This window comes from Pipistrellus kuhlii, unplaced genomic scaffold (assembly GCF_014108245.1).
Source record: "Pipistrellus kuhlii isolate mPipKuh1 unplaced genomic scaffold, mPipKuh1.p scaffold_m20_p_31, whole genome shotgun sequence".
Taxonomy (NCBI): Eukaryota; Metazoa; Chordata; class Mammalia; order Chiroptera; family Vespertilionidae; genus Pipistrellus; species Pipistrellus kuhlii.
Window position 1 is genome coordinate 1,747,724 of NW_023425531.1, and position 22,840 is coordinate 1,770,563.

Sequence of the window (22,840 nt, forward strand, 5' to 3'; positions counted from 1 at the left end):
AATTTGTTACCATTTTTTCTTGGTTTTTTTTTTTGCAATAGGCTTGTAGGGATATTAACTTTCCTCTCAAAACTGTTTTTGCTGTGTCCCATAGATTTTGGATTGTTGTGTTTTCATTGTCATTTGTTGCCATGATGTTTTTAATTTCTTCCTTGATTTCTCTGGCAACCCAGTCCTTGTTTTATAGCATGCTGTTTAGTCTCCATGTGTTTGATTTCTTTGGATTATTTTTATTATACTTAATTTCCAGTTTTATGCCACTATGATCTGAGAAGATGCTTTATATGATTTCTATCTTCTTGAATTTGAAGAGACTGTCTATGTCCCAAAATGTGGCCTATCTTTGAGAATGTCCCATGTGTGCTTGAGAAGAATGTATATTCTGTGGCTTTGGGGTGGAATGTTCTGAAGATGTCAATTAATTCCATCTGGTCTAGTGAGTCATTTAGGATTGATATTTCTTTGCTTATTTTTTGTTTAGATGATTTGTCAAAGGGTGACAGTGGGGTATTAAAATCTCCTACTATGATTGTATTGCTATTAATCTCTCCCTTAATGTCCTCCAGCAGTTTTTTTTTTTTTTTTTTATGTATTTGGGTGCTCCCGTATTGGGTGCATATATATTTACCAGGGTTATTTCTTCTTGTTGGATTGCTCCCTTTAGTATTATGAAGTGGCCTTCATTATCTCTTGTTATGTCCTTCACTCTGAGATCTAATTTGTCAGATATAAGTATTGCTACCCCAGCTTTTTTTTTCATTTCCATTTGCCTGGAAAACCTTTTTCCATCCCTTCGCCCTCAGTCTGTGTGCGTCTTTTTTTCTGAGGTGGGTTTCTTATAGACAACAGATGTATGGGTCTTGTTTTCTTATCCAATCTGTTACCCTATGTCTTTTGATTGGAGCATTTAAACCATTTACATTTAATGTTATTAATGATAGTACTCATTTGACGCCATTTTCATTCTATACCCCTGTGTTCCTTCTTCGCTTCCTATTTCTTTATTTTTACAGTAGACCCTTTAGCATTTCTTGCATTGCTGGTTTGGTGGAGATAAATTCCTTTAGTCTTTTTTCTCTGTGAAGCTCCTGATTTCACCTTCAATTTTGATTGATAGCCTTGCTGGGTACAGTATTCTTGGATTCAGCCCCTTTCTTTGCATGACTTTGTATATTTCATCCCATTGCCTTCTGGCCTGATAAGTTTCTGTTGAGAAATCAGTTGTTAGTCTGATGGGGGTTTCTTTATATGTAACTTTCTGTCTCTCTCTGGCTGCTTTTAAGATTCTTACTTTGTCCTTGGTATTTGCCAATTATAATATGTCTTGGCGTCGGTCTTCTGGGATTCATTTTGCTTGGGACTATGCGAGCATCTTGGATTTGTGTGGGGTTTTTTCTTCTCTATCTCAGGAAAGTTTTCTGTCATTATTTCTCGAAATACGTTTTCCATGTCTACCTCCCATGTTTTTCCTTCCGGAATCCCTATTATTCGAATATTGTTTTGTTTTGCATTGTCCCAAAGCTCCCGTTGGCTCTCCTCCTGCTTTTTATTTTATTTTTTTCTCTAGAAGCTGTTCTAATTGGGTATTTTTTTTTCCATCTTGTCTTCTAGCTCACTGATGCGGTCCTCTGCTTATTCTAGTCTGCTCTTGATGCTTTCTATTGAGTTCTTCATGGTAGCGATGTCATTTTTCATTTCTTCTTGAGTCGTCTTCATTTCCTCTTGTTTTTTCTTCATTTACTCTTGGGTCTTACTCATATTGTCAAATTTGTCTTACATTCTTTTTAGCCATCTTATGATCGTTACTCTGAATTCTTGCTCTGGTAGGTTGCTTGTCTCTAATTCGTTTACTTCCTTTTCTGGTGATGCCTGCTTTTCTTTCATTTGTGGGCTGTTTCTTTGTCTCCCCATGGTCTCTCTTTTCAGGATGTCTCTCTCCTGCGTTGATTTATCTCTCCTGCGTTGATTTAAAGGCACAAAATACAACACAACCAGGTACAACACACAAGGAACTGAACAGAAATGTGTTTGCAATATTAATAACTTCCAATAAAGGTAACCACTAGGGAAAGGCAAATTAGGGAATAGGAGAGAAAGAGGAAGAGAAAAAAGAGAAGAGGGAGGGAGCAAAAGAAAAAGATAGGAAAAAGAGTGTAAAAATGAATTTGGGAAACAGGGAGGGGAGAGAGAGAGAGAGAGAGAGAGAGAGAGAGAGAGAGAGAGAGAGAGAGAGAGAGAGAGAGAGAGAGAGAGAGAGAGAAAGGGGGAATAAACTATATATATGGGGAGAGAATTTCAATTGAACAACCACTAACCCCAACAAATGCTGTCAGCAGTACCTGGAGAATAATACAATCTCCAATGTCCCCTAATTTCCAGCACAGGAAGGGAAAACAGAAGTAACAAAATAACAACTAACAAAAACCAATCAAATAAGAAAATACCGAGCAACAGCAACAACAAAAGAATAAGCAAAATACTCTCACTAAAAAGCATAAAAATACAATATAATCAGCATTCCCCCAAAACAGCATCAAAAGAACCGTGAGGAAAACATTTTTTTTTTTTTTTTTTGCTAGTTAATATAGCTCAGAGAGGGGTGTGTATGCACTTGGCACTAGGGATGGGAGATAAGATATATAAGTAGGGTAGAAATTCTAGCAGGGGGGATATGGAGAGAGTAAAGAAATCTAAAGCAGGAAAGGGTTAAGATAAACAGGATAGCAAAAGGGGGAGGGGTAGAAAGAGAATGATGGTGTAAAGGTCGTGGTGAGTTAGGGTTAAACAATGTTAAAGGAGAAATGAAAATAAAATGAAGAACACTAATTCCAATGTAAAATAAAGAGAAAATAAAATGGCACTTAAAAAAATTAAAATAGCAGTATTAAAAATGCTTATTGAACCTAAAAATGTAATAATTAAAAAGTTAAAATCTAGTGAGGAAAAAAAGAAAAAAATTGTTTCTTAAAAGATGCAAAAAATGAAAATTAAAGAAAATAAAAAATAAATTTAGCAAAAAAAAAAATGTGCAGTTGTGTTATTGTATTTGACACGCCCGTTTCTCAGTCTAGCCCATATTGCAGTTCCCTGCGTTCTGCTGCACCTCAGTGGCGCTCCCTTAGTTTCTTGTTTTTTGATAAAATAAAACTAATAATAAACACAGTCAGTTTGTACTCCAGAACTTAGGTGGCAGTGTATGTGGATTAATGTCCCGTCTTTTTGGCTGCTCTAGCCTTCTTTTTCTGTGGCACTCAATACCGTTTTTTTTTGTTTGTTTGTTTATTTATTTTTGCCTGGAAGCTGAATCCTGGATGATTTCTCCCTGCTCTGCTTCTCAGTTTCCAGAAAAGCAGATTCCCCCTGCTGTCTCTTAGGGTCAGCCAATCTGGGTGATCTCTCATTTGAAATTAGAAGCAAAGTGTTGCAGGGGAACCAGCCCAGGTGCGCGATGGGCGAGTCTGCACGCACTTACAAACAGACTGCTTTCCAACTCCTATGTTCTCCCTCCGTGTGGGATCAGAATGGGTTGCTCCCTAGAGAACCCCACTAGTAGCAACCTTGGGGACCCCCTTCCACTCTCTCCAATCACGCCGGCCCCAACAGTGGGGGCTTCTGTGGACGCAGATTTCCAGGGTTCCAGTGCGCGCTTTTTTTTTCTTCTCTGCCGCTTTCGCTTTCACTGTTGGGACACAGACACCCCGCGTTATCTCCAGCAAAATCCAACCTTTCTGTGGAATCCCCATGTCCGCGCCGGTCAGACTGCCCTAATTCTTAACAATCTGTTCCGTGTTCCTTGGTGTTTTAAAGAGTCCCGCTTCTGGGGAAGATTATGCCAAACCCAGCACAGGGTCTTCCCAGGCAGGATTCTTGCTGCAGCCACAGCCTTCTTTCGGCGCAGCTCGGCGTGGGGTGCGCAGCGGCTGCAGTTGCTGCTGGCACAGCGAGGACCCAGATCCCTCACACTATTCCCTGCAAACTCTGACCTTTCTGTGGGTGATTGAAGAACTCCCTTGAATCCACGTGTTTGCTCCGATTGGGGCATCACAGCTGCTCGATGGTCTCCTCTCTGTGGGTTTTCCAGGCCTCAGAGAAGCTCCCCCTTTCCTGGTCAGATGGCGCAGCCTTCCCTCCGGGAGAGCTCGCCGCGGCCGCTGCAGTGCTGGCCGCTCGGCCAGGAAATCCTGTCCAGCGGACCCTTCCTTACCTTCCTTTAGAGTTCCGCTGCCCTTTAGCTGCCAATCAACATTCCTTGAGCGACTCAGATGCTGCTTTTTTCTGTTCTGGGATCAGGGTCAGAACAAGTTCGTCTGTTCGTTCGCCATCTTGTCTCCACCTTCCAAACATAGGTATTTTTAATATTTTTTAAAAGCATACGCAGTGTGGTTTGTGCAGTCACAACTGAAAGTCTACTTTTGTCACTACTTGAATACAGTAAAAGATGTTTCAAAGCTTTATTTCTAGGTCAAGGCTGATAAAATAACACACATTAGAAAAGTGCATTCTTTTTTAATATATTTTATTGATTTTTTACAGAGAGGAAGGGAGAGAGATAGAGAGCTAGAAATGTCGATGAGAGAGAAACATCGACCAGCTGCCTCTTGCACACCCCCTACTGGGGATGTGCCCGCAACCAATGTACATGCCCTTGACTGGAATCAAACCTGGGACCTTTCAGTCCCCAAATCACTACACTTCTAAGACTTTTCTTCAGTGTGAATTTTCTGATGTTGAATGAGTTTAGAACTCTTACTGAAGGACTTCCGACAACGTGTACACTCATATGGCTTTTCTCCATTGTGAACTTGCTGGTGTTTCTTGACATCACACTTATATCTGTAGGACTTATCACATTCACTGCACTTATAAGGCTTTTCTCCAGTGTGAACTCTCTGATGTTGAATCAGTTTAGAACTCTGACTGAAGGACTTGCCACAAGCTGTACACTCATATAGCTTTTCTCCACTGTGAACTCGCTGGTGTCTATTGACATCACACTTATATCTGAAGGACTTCCCACATTCACTACACTTAAAAGGCTTTTCTCCAGTGTGCATTCTCTGATGTTGAATGAGTTTAGAACCATGACTGAAGGACTTCCCACAATATGTACACCAAAATGGATTTTCTCCAGTGTGAACTCGCTGGTGTTTATTGAACTCAGAATTACTTCCAAAGGACTTCCCACATTCACTGCACTTATAAGGCTTTTCTCCAGTGTGAACTCTCTGATGTTGAATCAGTTTAGAACTCTGACTGAAGGACTTGCTACAACCTGTACACTCATATGGCTTTTCTCCAGTGTGAACTCGCTGGTGTATGTTGAAATGAGACTTATATCTGAAGGACTTCCCACATTCACTACACTTGAAACGCTTTTCAACAGTGTGAATCCTCTGATGTTTAATCAGTTTAGAACTATGACTGAAGGACTTCCCACAATATGTACACCAAAATGGATTTTCTCCAGTGTGAACTCTCATATGTTGATTGAGGTTAAAGATTCCTCTGAAAACTTTCCTACAATTGTCACAATCATAAATCAGTTCTCCAGAACAGACACCATGACACTCAACAACTTTCTGTTTCTTGCTGGCAGCTTTTTCACATTCAGCCCACTGGTGATGACTTTTTCCACTGAGATATTCTTGGGAAACCTCACTGCCACTATGTGGCTCCTCAGTGTTCTGAGAGGTCTGGGGCTGGAGGAGCTCTGAGGAAGATTGGACATCTTCCCTAACCTCCCTGTTGTTTGAAGGAACCTCTGATAAATAGAAACTACGCCTGGTAATAAATGAGGGTCTGACCATAGCTTCTTTCCAGGAGATCTCTCCACTGACATCCTTCTGTTGCTGGTGAGGGTTTGCACTGAAACAGCAGTCTCTCACACATGAGTCACTGAAGAAGCATTTGTGTTCAAAGTATTCTGCTTGAAACTCAGTCAGGTGCAAAATATCTTTCAATACTGTGAAACACTGCTTACAGGAATGTGACTTCTGGATTGCTGGAGCTGTCTTAGAAGCCCTGATGGGTGACTCTCCTTGTACAGATACACTCTGATCAGAACAGGCCCTTTCCTCATCCTTTTTATGCCAACAACCTGAAAACAGAAAAAAGGTGAGGAAACGAATGAGGACTGTGGTGATAGGGGGAAGTTCCATTTCAAAAGTGTGTCGCCCATGACACCTGGGCTCCATGCAATTTTCAGATAAGAAGAGATGTGAAGGAAGCATTAATAAGATTATTCTGTGAAGTTCTGGGCCTCTGCATATCATAAAGGAAGGAAGATCACACCAGAAATATGACACAAAGATGGGAAGCACCACATGGAAGAGAGCTAAGACTTCCAGTCCTTTCTTAGGCTAAAAGTGTTCAGTAGAGCTTGCTGCAGGTGAAATAGGCAAGCTCTGCAGAATTTTGCTTATGTCTTATTTCCAGAAAAATTGAATAAATGAGTAGTTGGTGTTTGAAACCTACTTAAGCATGTTTGGGCAATTCATAACACATGTGTTAAAGAATACAGCAGAGGCAGCAATGCCCAGGAGCAGATGATGTAAAAGTGCCATAAAGGTTAGCACAGCCTAAAGCCAGGAAGTCACAGGTGAAATGACATATCAGAAAGAGTACAGTCAGTAAAAGATAAGATAAAAATGTGGTATAGCCAGTGGCACCTGCATCTGAACACTGATGGAAAAGAACTGGTACCTGGTATGAAGGAAGGTCTGACAAGAACAGTACATGGTTCATGCGAGTAAAGACCATAATCTGGCACAGATAGTCACCCAGGAATTTAGCTATGGGAAAGGGGTAGAAATGGAAGCCATGGATCTGAGTATAGTCACCGTCCCAGGAAGAAACAGCAGGTGGGATCAATTAAGCTGTCTGTAAGACCTGACTCCCAGAAACTTCAAGCACTTGCTGAAGCAAGTGTTGTAAGAGAAGTTTGTGGAGTCTATTGCTCTGGGCTTTCCACAGTGCTCAGCACTGGCAGCCATAGCACATTTGGAAAGACAGGAATATTTGCAGAACCCATGGATTGGTTGTGAGAGAGAGTGTGTATGCCTGGAGAATAAAGTAAGAGAGAACATCACCTCAGGACACTAGGAGAGATGTGAAGGTCTTACCTGGAGATGATATAAGAGCAAAAACTTCCAGCATCACATCGCAGTACAGAAGTCTCTGAGCCTCATCAAGGATCCCCCACTCCTCCTGAGAGAAGGCAATGACCACATCCTCAAGGTGCATATCCTGTCATAATGGGGAAAGTTCAGCCATGATCAGACTCTCTTCTAATATTCCAATTCTGTCATATTCTTAACTCACCACATCCATCTGTGAGGGCTACTCCCCACATCAAAGAAGATACCAGGCACTGGTCCCATCAAAGTCAATCTTTCCTTATATTCCGACTGATGCTGTGTATTCCAACAACAACAATGGGAGTTGAGCAGATAGCCTTCTCAATAACAGTGGGTGTAAGGAACTTAGGGTAAAAAGAGCAGTTGCACATAAAGGGAGTGTGAGTGATTTGGCACTGGTCTTGTCGGGTAATATGCGTGTTTTCTCTCAATTTCCCTCCAAGACACAAAAAACATGGCATCACACTTCACCCTTCTGACTCCAAACCCAGATTGCTGAGGCCATTACATTTCACTACAACATTTTTTGTCACATAATTCTCATGCAGCTTCATTCCAAGAGACACAAACTCCCCGGAAATACGAAAAGGCTCTGACAAGGACAGGTTGTTTCCTAATTAGTTTCTTCTTTCAAAATTCTAATTTATTGCCTCTACAATGTATTTCCCCTTTATCGTCTCCCTTCCTCATGCCAGTGGAGGTTTCAAGCTCAGGTGACAATGATGTATGCTATCTCATTCCTACTGATCATGGGGTAGCCCTCAACAAGAAACGGCAGTTGTGTGTGTGTGTGTGTGCGTGCGTGCGCGCGCGCGTGTGTGTAACGTGAGCTCTTCATCTGGCATGTAGAACCACAACTTCTCTTTTCAGGAATTCCCTTAAATTCACCATGTCATACCATCCAGTCCCCACCAGAAATGGACTCACCTTTCTTCCATTTTTTTAAAAAACATATTTTATTGATTTTTTTTACAGAGAGGAAGGGAGAGGGATAGAGAGTTAGAAACATCGATGAGAGAGAAACATCGATCAGCTGCCTCTTGCACATTCCCCACTGGGGATGTGCCTTCAAACAAGGTACATACCCTTGACCGGAATCAAACCTGGGACCCTTCAGTCAGCAGGCTGACACTCTATCCACTTTCATTCTTATGTTAATGTCAGGGCCCTGCAGCCATGAATTCACATACCCTCTCCAAGTGCATAATATTTTTTTCTACCACACCTATCTCACACCTGCACTCCCACATCCTAAGCACCCATAGTCATCTCCTTGGCCTCACACTCATTATTGAGCAGGCATGACCCTGAGAATGCCTAGAAAATTCAATCTGGTGATGTACTACCCATAATCTCATAGCTCACAACCATAGAGGAAGTGTTGTGTCCTGCTCCAAAGGTCTCCATCCCTGATTGTTTTCTTTCCCTCCCACCTCACCTGATGTGAACCACATCAGATCTCAGATACTCAGAGCCCACCTTCACTGTTACTGCACTTGATGTCTCTTCACCAGTCTCAGCCTTTCATCACTTAAATCCCATCACTTGTGGCCCTCTACCCCATGCCCAGTGAGCTCAGAGATGACCACTCACGCCCCTAAGCTATTCCACAAAACCAATGGTAGGTTAACTGCGGCTCTTTGGCCCCTTGAGTTTTTAGCAAAGACCAGTTTAGGAGTGCCCTAATTAAGTCAATAACAATGTGTCTACCTATGTAGTTTAAGTTTAAAGAATTTGGCTCTCAAAGAAATTTCAATCGTTGTACTGTTGATATTTGGCTCTGCTGACTAATGAGTTTGCCAACCACTGCATTAAACTGATTGCAACAACCTAGCCACAGCAATGGTAACAAATAAACAAACAAACAAAAAAACAACAAACCTGGTAAATGTTTAGAGAAGAAAATAAGCACCAACCACAGTCTCATCTTCTTTGAAATACTCTTTGGCATCCAATTCAAAACACACACACACACACACACACAAACAAAAAGGTGATCTACAACTCCTATGTGGTCTATACATTTTCCACTACATTTAAGGCAGTCTTCCTATTGAACTGCCCATCAAGATTCTATTGTAGATGCTCTTGAACTGCTCTCTGAAATACCCTAACAGGCCAGAAAATAAAAGTTTTTGTATCTCCTATGAACAGAACACTTCCTACTATGATTTTCTCCATCTGAGTTGATGATGTTTCCATACATTCAGGTGCTAAATCCAAGCCTTAATTTCAACTCTATTACCTCTCTGTCTCTCTCAACCCCAACATTAGAAAATCCAGGTAGCCACACCTAAATCACCGATCCAGAATGCAACTGCTACTTCCACCTCCACAGCCACCATCATGAGCCAGTTACATCACACGGATCCAATCCATCACAGCTGCTTCCTTCCTAGTCTTTCTTCCTCCTCCTCAAAGGCATATTGTTCAGCATGCTGCAGCCACCAGGAGTCTAATGAGACCTGCTTCAGATCACCTGCCACCACTGCTGCAAATCTGACACATTCCCATCATCTGCAGAGCAGACTCCAAAGTTGTCACAAAGCTCCTCTAGATCTGATTTTCTCCCATTTTTAATAATTCCCTCTATTTATTTTTTAAAGACTTCTTTAAAAAAATATTTTACTAGAGGCCTGGTGCATGAAATTTGTGCATGGGGTGGGGGAGGGGGGTGTCCCTCAACCCAGCCTGCACCCTCTCCAATCTGGGACCTCACAAGGGAAGTCCATCTGCCCGTGGGATCGGGCCTAAATGGGCAGTCAGACATCCCTCTCACAATCCAGGACTGCTGGCTCCCAACTGCTCGCCTGCCTGCCTTCCTGATTGCCCCTAACCACTTCTGCCTGTCAGCCTGATCACCCCCTAACCACTCCCATGCCAGCCTGATTGATGTCTAACTGCTCCCCTGCCAGCCTGTTTGCCCCAACTTCTCTCCTCTGCTCACCTGGTCATCCTTAACTGCCCTCCCTTGCAGGATTGATAGCCTCCAACTGCCCTCCCTTGAAGGCCTGGTCCCTCTCAACTGCCCTCCTTTGCAGGCCGGGTGCCTCCAACTGCCCTCCCCTGCTGGCCATCTTGTGTCCACACGGGGGCAAGATTTTTGACCACATGAAGGCAGCTATCTTGATTTTGTGTGTCAGAGTGAAGGTCAATCTGCATATTACTCTTTTATTAGATAGGATAAAGGCCTGGTGCATGGGTGGGGACCAGCTGGTTTGCCCTGAAGGGTGTCTTGGATCAGGGTGAGGCTTCCCTTGGGGCATGGGTGGTTTGCAGGCCGGCCACAACCCCTGGCGACCCAAGCAGAGGCCCTGGTATCTGGAATTTACCTTCTACAATTGAAACTTTGTAACCCTGAGTGGGGGCCTAGGCTGGCTAGAGCAGGTGGAAAGCTTGGCTTTTTCTGTTGCCTGGGAAACCCAAGCCTCCCTCCTGCTCTCTGTGGCTGTAGCCATCTTGGTTGGGTTTATTTGCATATTCACTCTGATTGGCTGGTGGGTGTAGCTTGTGGCTGTAGTGTAGTGATGGTTCACTTGCATACTACTCTTTTATTAGGTAGGATTGATTTTTTACCGAGAGGAAGGGAGAGGGATAGAGAGTCTAGAAACATTGATGAGAAAAACATCGATCAACTCCTCCTGCACAGTCCCTATTGGGGATGTGCCCGAAACCAAGGTACATGCCCTTGATCAGAATCCAATCTGGGACTCTTCAGTCTGCAGGCCAACACTCTGTCCACTGAGCCAACCTGGTTAGGGCTCCCTCCCTCTTTTTAAAAAGAGGATGCCTGCAAGACTGAACTGGTTTGATCTTCACTCCATGTGTTTACACATTCTGGGAGGATGTCCTACATCTCATTCCTCTAACTGCCAAAATCAAGGAGCACTTCATACAACCCTAGACCTGAACTTAGGATCTGGGCTTAGTGTTTGTTCAAAGTCCCCAGGCCCAAATGCTGGAAGAGTGGCAGGAAAGTCCCAGGACTCCACTATCTCAGAGGCCACAAGAGAGTGAGGCCCTGAAATAAGCTCCACAAACCAGTATCCCTAAGCGATGTTGCATTTGCAGGAACTTGTGGAAAGCAAAGGTCTGTTGAGAGCCTTGCAAACACTGGCAGGATCCATGGACTCTGGCTGCTCAGTATCTTTCCCTAGACCCAGGGCCAGCTGACTGAGAGATGACCACATTATATCAGGGCCTCAGTCCTAAAGGCACACTCTTGCCTAGTTTGCTATCTTTCAAAGGCCTTCTCATTCCTGCCCCCTACTGGTATCCTCTCCCTTCTAGTTTCTTCTTCCTCTGAGCAGTTGGGAAGTTTAGAACCCTACTTCAGATAATGTCCCTCTTTTATTTTCCACCATCGATGGGCCTAGGTTCCTGAGAATGAAACTAAAACTTCTCATGCAATATTTTGCTTTTGTTGTTGTTGCTTGTTTGCCTTTAGATACAAAACAAGCTCAGGATTCCTGAATTATTTCAGCTCAGCCACACCAATCAAAACCTTACAGGGGGCATTGCATGCAGCCTGTCACCCTCTTTCCTTCATACACAATGTATCACCCACAAGTGATTCACTATTCTGGATGTTGTGACCTGGGCTTCAGAACCTGACATGCACCCAAGGATGAAGGTTAAATGTAATGAGGATGAATAGTACTCTGCAAGAAAAACGGAGTCAGGGAAGCACACAGGTCTCAATACTGGCTGTTTCTGCTCAACAAGCTACAGACAAACCATTGCACAAGGGGGCAATGACTCTGATGGCTCATCCTCTTGTAATCCAGCACTGGAGCTTAAGAATGTTAACAGAACAAAGAGCTCAAAATGCCCACCTTGAGAAAGAAGCTGAAAGTAATACCCAAGCCAATCACCATGGGTAAATACACCTGTCCTGAGCTTTCATTGGCTAAACACAGCCATCATTGGGAGCCTTGCCCTTTGGGTAACTTAGTTTTTCTGGCCCAACAGGTGGCATTAAGATCCCAGTCACTGATTGATCATTGCAAACATTGGTACTGGAGCGCCCCAGTGACACTGGGAAATGATAACTTTAGGATTTGGTGGCTGATCCCAGGTTTCTAGGAAGTGCAACTGACCTCTTATTGGAGATATCATTTCAGATTCCATGAGCATTTTAGAATGCTCACTGAGGTGAAAAACATTATTTCAATTATTCCTGAAGACCACAAATCTGAATGGATATATTGTTTGTACGTTTTTTATTTGAATTTTAGTATAGAGAGTAGAAGGGAAAGCAAAAGAGAGAGACACTGATTTGTGCATCGTGCATGGCCCCTCCCACCTACTGGGAATCCACCAAGAAAGCCTGGCTTGTGCATCACCAGAAATCAAACTGGTAGCCTTCTATTCATGGGATTACACTCAACCAAAGACCCACTCCAGTCATCACATTTTTAGTTTTAACAAAAAATATCACATTGTTAAGATAAAATATACATAACCCTATCCTATTTGTTTAAAAACAAAATTTGAAAACATACATAGGTGAACAAGTTGACATTTCCTACATTGTCTACATGTTTGTAGTCAGTACACATTGTGAAGCTATGGAGTTAAGAGTTACTGAACGTTTACTACATGTGCAAGGCCCTGGATTCAATGCTTCACTTGCATTATTATTAAATTGACTGCTTGTGGAGTTTAATAAAAGGCAGGGCTAGAAGTCAAACCCATGTGTCTCTAACAACAGAGCTCTGGCTTCTAATGTTAGGCTCTCCTGCCTCCTAGAGAGTAGAGTTGGCAATGTATAACCATTAGGATGGGCTAGATATTGTGGATAACAAGCTAAAGAAGTATCTTTCTTGGTCATGCTACATGTCCTCCCTGGTTCTCCTGGGACTGGAACAAAAGGAACCCACCATGTAGATACCTCCTACATACTCAGAGATGGACAGCAACAGTGGCCACTCTCAGTGCTTCCAGACTTTTCTGTCAGAAGTGACAGCTTCACTCCCAGCATATTTCATTGATCAAATCACATCACAGGGCTGCAGCCAAATTCAGGGGGTCCAAAAGAGAACCTGACCTATGTGATGGGCCTCATTTATGTGATCACATGACCACCTCTTTTGGGGCTGTGCATAGGCAAAGAGATGGGTGTGCTTTGGTAGAAAATGACAGCAGAAAAAAGCCAGTATGGTTCTCTCTTTCTTCATCCGCATAGACTTTGTCGCAGAGCTGCCCAAAACCATCACTGTCAAGATTCAAAGGAGTGAACTTTAATAAAAGGAGACTGGTTAGATATTATTGGCAGCAAACTCAAACCCATTTCTGAGCATGACCTTTGATAAATTCCTGGATGTCTCGCTCCCCATTATTGCTGAAGTGAAGACACACGTTAAGAAGGTTGATTGGGAAGGATACAGGACTTGAAGCATTCCAGCATCCATGTTCTTTGAAATCAACATCAGTCACTACTCTACCTCCAAGTCTCCATCAGGTGGGGCTAACTGTCATAATGCTGACATTCACACCAATGTTGATACTAAGTATCCATTCATTCTGTGCCTGAACTTGTGCTAAATGTGGCTGCTCCATAGTTCTCTGCATTCCCATTAGAGCACTAGGCCTAATTTTCCCTTCTCATCCCAATGTTCCCGGGTGTCTACACTCACCTAGTAAATGCTGTGGGCCCAGATGTCAGAAAGTGATGCTCTGAGCAGCCCCAGGCACATTCCCTATTCAGTATCAGCCTAGCTTACACATGGGCAAGGGGCTGACCTGCTCATCAGGGACCAGGAGGACCCTTAAACTCTCCTAGCCCTCTCCAGGGGTATCCAGTTACTCATTCCCAGGGACCTAGAATTTTCCCTCCCATATACACCCATCCAGCGATTCCTTTCTAAGGTCCCAAGATCTCCCTGAAGGCTTAGAGTACTTCCAAAACAGCACCTCCATATTCTATACCTTCTTTCTGCCACCAGAGTCTTCCCCAATTCTCCACCTTTGCTCAGCCTGGGGCTCTATGACCCTTCACTTCATACACCCATAAGCCTGACATGGCACCCAAAGGGGTAACACAGAGTCTTGGAAGAGCAGGTGAAAAAAGGGCTCAGCCTGGGAAGCAAGGAAGATGAACATATTACCCTCTAAAATCACCCCTTTGGAGATTGCCTATGCATTTGCCTGTTGTTGAGGTTCACACATACACAGTCTCACAGGGAACATGGAGACACCATAAGCGGAGAAAAACACAGGTATAGAACACCTCCATGTAAAGATGTGCTCTCCGGTGCAGAGCCTGTGCCCAGGCTCACACAGACCCAGACCTCAGACTTGGACATCACTTTGAGGGGAACACACACAAACACACAGATAAAAACACATGGGGCCACCAAGACAATGTCACAAGGCAAACCAACACACACAGTGGACACACACAGGCACACACAAGAAGAGACATACATGGAGACAGAAGAGTGACACAAAGAGAATAAAAACACACAGATACAATCAGGCACACACAAAGTAACAGCAAATTCACACATACAACCAATACTCACACATGCAACAAAAACTCTCAAATGCTGAATCCTACTAATACACTGTTTGAGGGAAACATTAAGAACTAAACTGTTTCCTGGCCAGGGCATCATCTCATAACACTGTACCCCCCAGAAAAGATTGTGGATTCTATTCTAGTTAGAGCATGTACAGGAAGCAAGTGATCCATGTTCCTCTTACATCGTTGTTTCATTTCTCTTTCTCTCTCTTCCTCTTTCTCAAAAATCAATAAACATATCCTTGGCTGAAGATTTAAAAATAAAAAAAATAATTAAGGCACTGGATTTTGAAGAACATAGCATTAAATATAGAGCCATCCTCTAAAACAGTTGTCCTAATCATTTGAACTCAGTTGATGCCTGTCTTCTTTTCCTAAGAAGCTAATAGAATCAGTTGGTAAAACATGTATCTGAAGAAAAAAACAGCACAATAATGCCAGCAGCTTTATTTATAAAACTGAAAATGTGAAAATAAACAAAACCATAGACAAATCAAAGGATATATGGATAATCCAAATTACATATTTCTTAGCAACAAAAAAATTAACCATTTACATAAATGTCATTGGTGAATCTTAAACTATCTGTGTAGCATGAAGGATGCTAGTGTTTCTTAAAGATTATACACCTTACTAGGGGCCTGGTGCACGGAATTTGTGCACTGGGATGGGGGTGGGGGTCCCTCAGCCCAACCTGCCCCTACTCACATACTGGGAGCCCTCAGAGGATGTCCTACTGATGCTACCCACAGGCCTAAGCCCCAGTCTGGCCTCCCTTTGTGGGAGGCAAGCAGGCTGATCAGAGGAAGGCACCAGCCCCATCACCCTGCTGCTGCAGCCACTGCCGTCACCACAGCCACCAAGGTGTTTTCATCAAGACACACTCCAATTCCTTCAAGAAAAAAGATAACTTTTTTTTGTGTGGCATTTTCAAGATGTGTCTTTCATAGGATATGCATTTCTTTATTTATTTTTTATCCTCACCTGAGGATATGTTTCCATTGACTTTTAGAGAATGTGGAAGAGAAAGCGAAAGACAGAGAGAAACATTAAAGTGAGAGGAACAATTTGATTTGTTGCCTCCTGCATGAGCCCTGACCTGGGGCCTGGCCAGGGAGGAGCCTGCAACCTAGGTACATGCCCTTGATCAGAATCGAACCGGACCCTGCGGTCCGCAGACCAAGGCATTATCCACCGAGTCAAACCGGCTAGGGCAGGATATGACATTTCTTAGCCCTCCAGCAGCGGATCTTTGTTTTTTTCTCCAGGAAAACCCTAGATCACCTTTTTAGATTCTTATTACCCAAGTTACTAAGAATATTACCAGTGGCATACAGGAGGCTTAGCCAATGAGCAGTCAGAAAAGGTGTTTCCTATGTAGTTCACACCAATTGTGAGTTGGGCCCTGCTCAGGCCTCTAGCCTCTGGCCTTTGGCAGAAGCTTTGGGCCTGGGCAAGGCCCTCTAGCTCCCTGTGATGGCCGGCTCCACACCTGCCCAGGACTGCCCAGGCTGAAAGTCTCGACTGCAAGAGCGGACCCCCAGCTCCCTGCGATGGATCGAGGCTCCACTCCTGTCCCCTCGTTCTGATTGCAGGCTTGGCCCTTCCCAGGAGCCCCCTGGCTCAGGCCCTTCCCAGGCTGCTCTGGGCCCACACGGCCTTACCTCACAGTGACCTGGGTGCCAGGATGTTCCTGGGACACAGGCGCTGGGCACCTATGTATGCAAATTAATTGCAATATTTTTTTGGGTTAATTTGCATACTCACTGATTGCCTTATGGGTACAGTCAATTTAGATGTTTGTCCATTAGTAGGTACGATAATGCCTACAAATAATGAAAAATATGAACTAATCTATTTCAAAAGAAGTTATATCAATGCCAGCATGGAGGACCTGGGAAGCAGAAAGAGTATAAAAGGGTAGGAGGGCCCTAGCTAGTCTGGCTCAGTGTATTGATCGTCAACCTGCGGACTGAAAGGCACATGCAGAGCTTGATCCCCAATGGGGGCATGTAGGAGGCAGCCAATCAATGATTCTCTCTCATCATTGATATTTCTCTCTCTCTTCCCTCCCTTCCTATCTGGGAAAAAAAAAAAAAAATGTGTATATATATATATATATATATATATATATATATATTAAAACTAGAGGCCCTGTGCATGACATTCATGCACTTGGTGGGGCGGAGGGGTGTGCAGGGAAGGGTCCCTTCCCCAGCCTGCACCCTTTTGTAGTCTGGGAGCCCTCAGGGGATGTCTGACTGACTGTCCACGTCAGCCAGCTTCCGGCTGAGGGGCGCTCCCCCTGTGGGAGTGCACTGACCCCCAGGGGGCACTTCCTGCATTGAACGTCTGCCCCCTAGTGGTTAGTGTGCATCATAGTGATCTGTCATTCAGGCATTTGGTTGATTTGCATATTATCCTCTTATTATACAGAATAAAAGGGCATGAGGTAAATACAGGGTGTGGCAAAATTAGATTTAGGGTTGTTGGTACTGAAAATAATTAATAAATGATAACACAGGTATAAATGCCACCATATCCAGTGTGGTTCAGTTAATTGAGCATCATTCCATCCACTAAAATGTCACTGGTTCAATTTCAGGTCAGGGAACATGTGTTCCTGGATGCCCAGTTGTAGGCTTACAGGAGTTGGAAGATTGATGTTATGTTTCTCTCCTCCCTTCTTCCCCAGAAATTAATAAAAATATCATTTAAAATATATAACATAGCTATTTAAGAAAAAAGAATAAACTCTGTGTTTTGTATACTCACAACTGTAAGCCTACTTTTTTCCCACCAAGGGTATATGTGACAGAGAAACTTATTTTACCTGTGAACGTTTCAGAGCTTCATCCAAATGTTCAAACTCACCAAATAGTACACATTAGGAAAATACATTTCATTGTTTGCCAGTTATACATATATCTAAGTAAAGCCTTAAAAAGTGGATCCAGCCTAACCGGTTTGGCTCAGTGGACTGAATGGTTGTGGGCACATCCTCAGTGTCGGGGCGTGCAGTAGGCAGCTGATCAATGTTTCTCTCTCATCGATGTTCAAATTCTCTATCCCTCTCCATTCCTCTCTGTAAAAAATTATAAAATATATTTTTAAAAAGTGGATCCAAATAAAACCTAGGAATCCCTCTGTTGTTAGAAAATTAAGTTGAGCAGAGAGAAGATACCTGAGCTCTGGACCCCCATGTACGCCACAATGAGTGGGCGTCAAAAGCATAGGTTAGAGGGGCAAGCTGGCCATGAAGGGAGTGTGAGTGGTTTGATACTGTTCTTCTCAGGAAATAGCCTGTAGACCCTCAGGTTGTTCCTCTAAGACACCGAAAACATGGCATCACACGTCACCCTCTTGACCCCAACCCCAAGGTGCCGAGGCCATCGCTTTTCACGATCTGCTGCACGGAGTTCTTTGAAGGACCCTTCTCTCACACAGCTTCCTTCCCAGAGGCACAGCTTCAAACGCAATACAAATCTGCTGTGGCGTGGATAAATTACTTCCTAATCACCTTCTTTTGCAAAATTATAGTTCGCCACCTCCATAATCTACTTCTCTCTTACCCTTCTCCCTTCTCCATGCCTGTGGAGATTGACAAGCCTGGGTAACACTGATGAATGCTAGCTACCACATTCCCATCAACCAGTGTGTGGCTCCCCACAACAAAAGGCAGGTGGTTAGTTAAATGGCACCTACACACATTAAGAACAACAATCAGATCTCAGGTACCAGAGCCCACCTCCTGTTATGTTGCACTTGAAGTCCCTTCACTAGTGAACATCCTCACTTAACCTTCACTCAAGTCCCAGCCCCGATGGCCCTCTGCACCATGCCCAGTGAATTTCACAGATGACCACTCAAACCTCTAAGCTAATCCACAACACCGACTGCAACTCACCTCAGCCAGGCTACACCGAGGGTCACAACTATTATATATCCTGGTGAGAGTTTAGAAAAGCTTATATGAAACATCGATGAGAGAGAAACATCGACCAGCTGCCTCCTGCACACCCCCTCCAGGGGATGTGCCCACAACCAATGTATATGCCCTTGATCGGAATTGAACACTGGACCTTTCAGTCCGCAGGCCGACGCTCTATCCACTGAGCCAAACCGGTTTCGGCCAATCCTTGTTTCTTGCTCATTCCTGTTTCTCTCCCTCTCCCTTCATTTCTACATCTAAAATCAATAAAAATATGTATGTATTTCAAAAACGTACCTGCAGGTTCCTGATTCAGCTCACTCTTTACTGAGCCTTTGCACATTCTGGAACCTGAGTCTGGAGGACCTCGCAGTCACTACACTGGTTGTCAGAAACAAGGTTCACATCATGAAGTCCTAGTTGTGATCTTAGGCGTCTGGGCTCAGTATTTGTTTAAAGTCCCCAGGTCCAGGGCTACAGGAGCGGCTGATGACAGTCCCAGGACTCTACAACCTCAGAGGCCACAAGTGTGTGAGGCCCTGAAATAAGTTCCACAAACACGTAAACCTAATTGATTCTGCATCTGCAGGATTTTGTGGGGGAAAATGATGGTCTGTTGGGTGTCTGACATGCAGCAGGCGCTATGGCTCAGGCTGCTCAGTGCCCTCCAGGTGCCTGTATGATCTCAGGGCTCAGTCCTCAGTACTCTTCCAGTTCCCCTATCATTTACAGGACTGCCCCTTCCTGTCCACGGCCGCTGTCCTGTCTTCTAGTCTGTTCTTCCTCTGAGCAATGTTAGGAAAAGTTAGAACTCTGCCTCAGAAAATGGCCCTCTTTTTTCACAACCATCCATGGCCCCAGCCTTCTGAGAGTGAAAGTAAAACTCCTCGTGCAAAACCACAGCTCAGCTCTTAGCTGCCTTCACACCCACAACAGGCCCGGTTTCCCAGTCCTCCCCGCTCAGTGTCACCAGCGCCTCCTCACAGGTGGCTCTGCCGCCGTCCACCCTCCTCCCCATCACCCCGGGCCCCCGGAGGGACTCACCGTCCTGAGCGGGCCCGGGCGGGCAGGAGGGCCCCGGGGGTCAGGGCGGGAACGGGTCCCGGGGGGTCAGAGCGGGACCGAGCGGCGGGACCCGGCGGCCGCTCCGCGGGGTCAGGGCGGGACCCGGGAGGCCGCTCCCCAGGCCGGAGGGCCCCGGGGGTCAGGCTGCGGGGACCGGGGAGGCCGCTCCGCGGGCAGGAGGGCCCCGGGGGTCAGGGCGGGACCAGGCGGCGGGAGGCCGCTCCGCGGGCAGGAGGGCCCCGGGGGTCAGGGCGGGACCCGGGGGTCAGGGCGGGACCCGGGAGGCCGCTCCCCAGGCCGGAGGGCCCCGGGGGTCAGGCTGCGGGGCCGGGGAGGCCGCTCCGCGGGCAGGAGGGCCCCGGGGGTCAGGGCGGGACGGGGAGGCCGCTCCGCGGGCCGGAGGGCCCCGGGGGTCAGGCTGCGGGGACCGGGCGGCGGGGCCGGGGAGGCCGCTCCGCGGGCCGGAGGGCCCGGGGGTCAGGCCGCGGGGACGCTGTGAGCAGAGGAGCCGGGGGGCGCGGGACGCCGATCTCCTCGGGCTGTGGGGGCTCCCGGCGCCTCGGACACGCCCTGCCCGGCAGGCAGCGGCGCCCGGGCCTCCTCCGGCTCCGACCGGCGCCCTGAAGCCGGGACTCTGTGAACAAAGCCCTGAGGCTAAAACGACCGCTGTGAGGAGGAAGGCGCAAGTCCCGCCCTACCCGGATGCGCACACAGCATAATTCCCTTTGGCTCCGCCCACGCAAGTGCTGTGCCTTCTGGGTAATGTAGTTTTCTCAACCGCACACAGGAATACTAGCATCCCAGCCAATGACTTAGGTGCCAGGTCGTCATACTGCGGCTCTCGAGCCACATGTGGCTCTTTGGCCCCTTGAGTGTGGCTTTTCCACAAAATACCACGGCCTGGGCGAGTCTATTTCGAAGAAGTGGAGTTAGAAGAAGTTTAAGTTTAAAAAATGTGGCTTTAAAGAAATTTCAATCATTATACTGTTGGTATTTGGCTCTGTGGACTAATGAGTTTGCAGACCACTGACAGGTGAATACAGGGATTGTGGCCCATCAAGGGATGCCTGGGGAGGGACTAGATGGAACCAGAGGCCTGGCTAACTGGAGCTGACAAATCTCTGAGGGGAAGAAGGTGGAGAGGACTGTAAGAGATCCACCAAAGAATATACAGTACACAGAGGGGGAAATGGGAAACAATGCTATCAACAATAAAAAATATATAAATTTTCATAAATTTTAAAGTAATGTAGCCCAGCTGGTGTAGCTTAGTGTTTGAGCCTTGACCTATGAACCAGGAGGTCATGGTCCTTTTCATTTCATTCTTATTTAAAAAAAATATTGTTTAAATTATTACATATAGTATTACATATAACTCCTTTTCCCCATAACCCCTGCTATGCCAAGAATATATTACAAAGATTAAGTGATGAAACAAGTAATGCATATGCACAGGGCCTTTCTGAGCCCTCCTATTTTTAATAGCCAAGGACTGACTGGAATAACCCCAGTGGCTTTGGGGACGGGAGTCTCCTGAGAGAATGTGGGTAGATCTGAAAGTACAGCAGTTAAAATCCATTACGGGTTGCATGAACCTCCTCTCAGCTGTCTTCAAGTATTTCTGGGTAGAGAAGTGGTGCAGACATAAAGATATAAATTAGAGATATAAGTTAGAGGCAATTTCATAGCTCAGTCATTTAATTAATGAGAAACTATTAAGCATCTACTCTTATAAAAACAATGAAAATAAATAATGAAGAAAATAATTCATTTCTCACGGATGGCATTGGGAGAAAGCAGACAATAAACAAATACTTAACAGGCCAAGTGTGAACAAAAAAGTGACCACACATCGCTTCTCGGCCTTTTGGCTAAGATCAAGTGTAAAAAAGTGACCACATACTAAACCTGACAAGCCCAGGGGAGGTGCCTGGCAGCCCTTACAAACTCAGAGACCTAACGTCACCACAGTGTTATCAGTGGAAGTGGGTTATCCACTGGGTGTTTGGTGTTGGGTCCTTACGATATCTGGAGAAAAAGAAATGTCTGAGACTCACACAGGAGGAGGAGTGAGTGACATCCCTGGGTTTGCAAAGTCCCGTTCCCCTTAATCCAGCTGGGAAATGTGCAGCTGGGGATTCAGCAGAGCCTGAAGCAGAACCAGTGTCCAGAGTTTTCATGGTGGAGCTGGGTCCTGCATAACATTAGGCTGGCGCAGTCCATTAGTCGATCGTGTGTGGGGTCCACACGGCCTTGGGCTATGTGGGCAAAAGCAAGGAGCATGGGAGTCCCGAGGGCCAGGAGCATGGGCCCAGCAAGAGAGAGAGAACTCCTTTGTTTAGGAGGTAAGTGTCTCAAATCCCCTCACACTTGCAGTAGCCACACCTATTATAACCAGTGACCTGTTCCCAGGTGTTAGTGACAGTCAAGTACCTTCCCTGTTTCACGGAGACTTGACTGGGCCTTCATCTCCTCTTCCCCTGTCTAGTCCCTTCCCCTGCCACCTGCGGGGAATAGCCCTGGGGAGTGTGAAACTGCCGTTTCCTGGCAGAGCTGTACACAAGACATGCCTATACCCTGTGGCCTTCCCTTTGCTCTTCTGTTGGGAGCCGAGTCCCCTACCGATCTGGGAATTGGGGGATGGAGCAAGGGTGGGTAGCCCTGCCTGCTCTCCCCCACATTTCGGGTCACTTGGGGACGTGGCAAGCAACCGTGTCCTTCGTTCCGCTGTGCGTGCGAGAATTGGAATCTGCAAACATGTCCTTGAATTAACATAGCAGAGCACAGCTGGATGAACCTTTCCGGCCAGATATCTTCCTGCGGAGGTCTTAGGGAACTGGCATGTAGCATCATGTCCTTGGAGAAAGCCATTTGGAGGAACGCCCAGCTTTAGTGTATAGGAGAGATTGCGCCCTTAATAAACTTGCTGCAGCAGTGCCATCGAGCATTCCAGCCCTCCTGAAGCCCCGCTGTTCCTATCTTTCTTTTTCTCAGCCTCCTAGCCATCCCTTCAGGACCTGTTTTACTGCTGGTTCCGGTACTCCTCTCCAGTATTTGCACCTGGGTTTGTTTCGACGGTATCACTGATGCAAAAAAGCAGCAGACCATTTGATGGATGAGAACAGAAAACCCCAAAACCAAAAACACAACCTAAGAATTTAATGCACAGTAAAGTGACTTTAT

General features: G+C 45.4%; 1 protein-coding gene across 5 annotated transcripts; it reads right to left on the minus strand.

Moving 5' to 3' along the window:
• Nucleotides 1–4,582: 4,582 nt before the first annotated feature.
• Nucleotides 4,583–20,342, minus strand: LOC118731547 (zinc finger protein 501). Of its 5 annotated transcripts, none has more exons than XM_045589351.1 (3): nucleotides 19,637–20,342; nucleotides 7,122–7,245; nucleotides 4,583–6,097 (listed from the first exon to the last, which is right to left on the minus strand). In XM_045589351.1, the coding sequence occupies exons 2-3, from the start codon at nucleotides 7,240–7,242 to the stop codon at nucleotides 4,695–4,697; spliced, it is 1,524 nt and encodes a 507-aa protein (XP_045445307.1). In that variant the 5' UTR covers nucleotides 7,243–7,245; nucleotides 19,637–20,342; the 3' UTR covers nucleotides 4,583–4,694. The 5 variants fall into 5 exon arrangements, with proteins under 5 accessions (XP_045445307.1, XP_045445305.1, XP_045445306.1 ...); XM_045589349.1 differs by lacking the exon at nucleotides 19,637–20,342 and adding an exon at nucleotides 18,890–19,591; XM_045589350.1 differs by lacking the exon at nucleotides 19,637–20,342 and adding an exon at nucleotides 14,067–14,567.
• Between the last annotated feature and the right edge of the window lie 2,498 nt (nucleotides 20,343–22,840).